Source organism: Tachyglossus aculeatus, chromosome 21, assembly GCF_015852505.1.
Source record: "Tachyglossus aculeatus isolate mTacAcu1 chromosome 21, mTacAcu1.pri, whole genome shotgun sequence".
NCBI lineage: Eukaryota > Metazoa > Chordata > Mammalia > Monotremata > Tachyglossidae > Tachyglossus > Tachyglossus aculeatus.
In genome coordinates this window covers 65,477,705-65,482,196 of record NC_052086.1, presented here as the reverse complement: position 1 = coordinate 65,482,196, position 4,492 = coordinate 65,477,705, and the positions used below count along the sequence as shown (strand labels likewise).

The window sequence follows — 4,492 nt, the reverse complement described above, 5'->3', positions numbered from 1 at the left end:
CCAATCGGAGGTCGCCGATCCCAGCCGGGCCAATCGGAGGTCGCCGGTCCCACCGGGCCAATCGGAAGTCGCCGGCCCCACCGGGCCAATCGGAGCTCGCCGGTTCCAGCCGGTCCAATCGGAGCTCGCCGGTCCCACCCGGGCCAATCGGAAGTCGCCGGTCCCACCCGGGCCAATCGGAGCTCGCCGTCCCCACCCGGGCCAATCGGCGCTCGCCGGCCCCAGCCGGGCCAATCGGCGCTCGCCGGCTCTGGCGCCCCGCGCGCCTTCCCTCCGCTTTAAGAATGAGAGAGCGCGCGGGTGGCCGGAGAGTGGTGGCGGGCGGGCGGAGAGGGAGGAGCTCGCCGCTGGGCTCCCGGTCCCGCCCCGCATGCCCGGCGAGATGCTGGCCCTGCTGGCCGCCGGACTCGTGTTCTCCGTCACCGGCGGCGGCGGCGGCGTGCGGGGCCAGGAGAGCCCGGCGACCGGGCGGCGCTTCGTGTGCACCGCGCTGCCCCCCGAGGCGACGAGCGCCGGCTGCCCGCTGCCGCCCATGCCCATGCACGGGCCCGGCCCCACCCCCGAGGAGGAGCTGAGGGCCTCCGTGCTGCAGCTGAGGGAGACCGTCCTGCAGCAGAAGGAGACCATCGGCCAGCAGCGCCGGGACATCGGGGAGCTCACCGCCAAGCTGACCCGCTGCCAGAGCCTGGCCCACGGCGGGGGAAAGGCCCCCGGGCCCTGGAGGAAGGACTTCGGCAAGGACACCATGGGAGACCCGCCCCGGGAGCCCGGGCAGCTCATCGACCGGCTGAGCCGGACCATGCAGACCCTCAAGGACCGGCTGGAGAACCTCGAGGTGCCCGCCCGGGGAGGGACGGACCCGTTGCGCCCATAAATTCATCCATTTAGTCGTATTTATTGAGCGCTCACAGTGTGCGGAGCACTGCACTAAGCGCTTGGGACCTCCAAGTTGGCAACGTAGAGAGGCAGCAGCGGGCTCACGGTCTAGAAGGGGGAGATAGAGAACACAACATATTAACGAAATAAATAGAGTAAATAGGTACAAATAAAATAATTAGAGTGCAGTCGTAGCAAAACATTTTAATAGAATAAATAGGTACAAATAAAATAAGTAGAGGGATAAATTCAGTCAGTCGTATTTGTTGAGCGCTTACTGCGTGCAGAGCGCTGGACTAAGCGCTTGAAGTCCCAAGTCGGCAACGTAGACGGCCCCTACCCAGCAGCGGGCTCGCGGTCTAGAAGGGGGAGACAGAGCAAAACACTTTAACAAGATAAATAGAATAAATAGGTACAAATAAAATTGAGTGATTCATTGTCAGTCGTATTTGTGGAGCGCTTACTGCGTGCAGAGCACTGGACTAAGCGCTCGGGAACTCCCCAAGTTGGCAACGTAGAGAGGCGGGCCCCTACCCAGCAGCGGGCTCACGGTCTAGGAGGGGGAGACGGAGCAAAACACTGTAACAAAATAAATAGAATAAATAGGTACAAATAAAATGATTAGAGTGATTATTTTATTTGTACCGAATGAATTTGAGTGATTTGTTGAGCGCTTACTGCGTGCGGAGCACTGCGCTAAGCGCTCGGGAACTCCCCAAGTTGGCAACGTAGAGAGGCGGGCCCCTACCCAGCAGCGGGCTCACGGTCTAGGAGGGGGAGACAGAGCAGAACACTGTAACAAAATAAATAGAATAAATAGGTACAAATAAAATGATTAGAGTGATTATTTTATTTGTACCGAATGAATTTGAGTGATTTGTGGAGCGCTTACTGCGTGCGGAGCACTGGACTAAGCGCTCGGGAACTCCCCAAGTTGGCAACGTAGAGAGGCGGGCCCCTACCCAGCAGCGGGCTCACGGTCTAGGAGGGGGAGACGGAGCAAAACACTGTAACAAAATAGAGTAAATAGGTACAAATAAAATGATTAGAGTGATTATTTTATTTGTACCGAATGAATTTGAGTGATTTGTGGAGCGCTCACTGCGTGCAGAGCACTGCGCTAAGCGCTCGGGAACTCCCCAAGTTGGCAACGTAGAGAGGCGGGCCCCTACCCAGCAGCGGGCTCACGGTCTAGGAGGGGGAGACAGAGCAAAACACGGTAACAAAATAGAGTAAATAGGTACAAATAAAATGATTAGAGTGATTATTTTATTTGTACCGAATGAATTTGAGTGATTTGTGGAGCGCTTACTGCGTGCAGAGCACTGCGCTAAGCGCTCGGGAACTCCCCAAGTTGGCAACGTAGAGAGGCGGGCCCCTACCCAGCAGCGGGCTCACGGTCTAGGAGGGGGAGACAGAGCAAAACACTGTAACAAAATAAATAGAATAAATAGGTACAAATAAAATGATTAGAGTGATTATGTCATTTGTACCGAATGAATTTGATTTGTGGAGCGCTTACTGCGTGCAGAGCACTGCACTAAGCGCTCGGGAACTCCCAAGTTGGCAACGTAGAGAGGCGGGCCCCTACCCAGCAGCGGGCTCACGGTCTAGGAGGGGGAGACGGAGCAAAACACTGTAACAAAATAGAGTAAATAGGTACAAATAAAATGATTAGAGTGATTATTTTATTTGTACCGAATGAATTTGAGTGATTTGTGGAGCGCTCACTGCGTGCAGAGCACTGCGCTAAGCGCTCGGGAACTCCCCAAGTTGGCAACGTAGAGAGGCGGGCCCCTACCCAGCAGCGGGCTCACGGTCTAGGAGGGGGAGACAGAGCAAAACACGGTAACAAAATAGAGTAAATAGGTACAAATAAAATGATTAGAGTGATTATTTTATTTGTACCGAATGAATTTGAGTGATTTGTGGAGCGCTTACTGCGTGCAGAGCACTGCGCTAAGCGCTCGGGAACTCCCCAAGTTGGCAACGTAGAGAGGCGGGCCCCTACCCAGCAGCGGGCTCACGGTCTAGGAGGGGGAGACAGAGCAAAACACTGTAACAAAATAAATAGAATAAATAGGTACAAATAAAATGATTAGAGTGATTATGTCATTTGTACCGAATGAATTTGAGTGATTTGTGGAGCGCTTACTGCGTGCAGAGCACTGCACTAAGCGCTCGGGAACTCCCAAGTTGGCAACGTAGAGAGGCGGGCCCCTACCCAGCAGCGGGCTCACGGTCTAGGAGGGGGAGACGGAGCAAAACACTGTAACAAAATAGAGTAAATAGGTACAAATAAAATGATTAGAGTGATTATTTTATTTGTACCGAATGAATTTGAGTGATTTGTGGAGCGCTCACTGCGTGCAGAGCACTGCGCTAAGCGCTCGGGAACTCCCCAAGTTGGCAACGTAGAGAGGCGGGCCCCTACCCAGCAGCGGGCTCACGGTCTAGGAGGGGGAGACAGAACAAAACACTGTAACAAAATAAGCGGGCCCCTACCCAGCAGCGGGCTCACGGTCTAGGAGGGGGAGACAGAACAAAACACTGTAACAAAATAAGTAGAATAAATAGGTACAAATAAAATGATTAGAGTGATTATTTTATTTGTACCGAATGAATTTGAGTGATTTGTGGAGCGCTTACTGCGTGCAGAGCACTGCGCTAAGCGCTCGGGAACTCCCCAAGTTGGCAACGTAGAGATGCGGGCCCCTACCCAGCAGCGGGCTCACGGTCTAGGAGGGGGAGACAGAACAAAACACTGTGACAAAATAAGTAGAATAAATAGGTACAAATAAAATGATTAGAGTGATTATTTTATTTGTACCGAATGAATTTGAGTGATTTGTGGAGCGCTTACTGCGTGCAGAGCACTGCGCTAAGCGCTCGGGAACTCCCCAAGTTGGCAACGTAGAGAGGCGGGCCCCTACCCAGCAGCGGGCTCACGGTCTAGGAGGGGGAGACCGAACAAAACACTGTAACAAAATAAATAGAATAAATAGGCACAAATAAAATCATCATCATCATCAATCGTATTTATTGAGCGCTTACTATGTGCAGAGCACTGGACTAAGCGCTTGGGAAGTACAAATTGGCAACATATGGAGACAGTCCCTACCCAACAGTGGGCTCACAGTCTAAAAGGGGGAGACGGAGAAGTTAATAGAGTGATAAATTCATTCGGTACAAATAAAATAGAGTGATAAATTGTCAGTACAAATAAAATAATTAGAGTGATAAATTCAATCAGTACAAATAAAATAGAGTGATAAATTCATTCAGTCAGTCGTATTTGTGGAGCGCTTACTGCGTGCAGAGCACTGGACTAAGCGCTCGGGAACTCCCAAGTTGGCAACGTAGAGAGGCGGGCCCCTACCCAGCAGCGCGGGCTCACGGTCTAGAAGGGGGAGACAGAGCAAAACACTTTAACAAAATAAATAGAATAAATAGGTACAAATAAAATAGAGTGATAAATTCATTCAGTAAGTCGTGTTTGTGGAGCGCTTACTGCGTGCAGAGCACTGGACTAAGCGCTCGGGAACTCCCAAGTTGGCAACGTAGAGAGGCGGTCCCTACCCAGCAGCGGGCTCACGGTCTAGAAGGGGGAGACAGA

At 52.5% G+C, this 4,492-nt stretch overlaps 1 protein-coding gene across 1 annotated transcript in view; it reads left to right on the top strand.

Annotated features, from left to right (window-relative positions):
- The first annotated feature begins 343 nt into the window (after positions 1–343).
- NPTX2 (neuronal pentraxin 2) overlaps positions 344–4,492 on the top strand; it is a 26,796-nt gene continuing 22,647 nt past the window's right edge. The window contains exon 1 of the mRNA XM_038763860.1: positions 344–835. Within this exon, the coding sequence (XP_038619788.1) occupies positions 371–835 (465 nt within the window). The 5' untranslated portion in view covers positions 344–370. The remainder of the gene's footprint in view (positions 836–4,492) is intronic.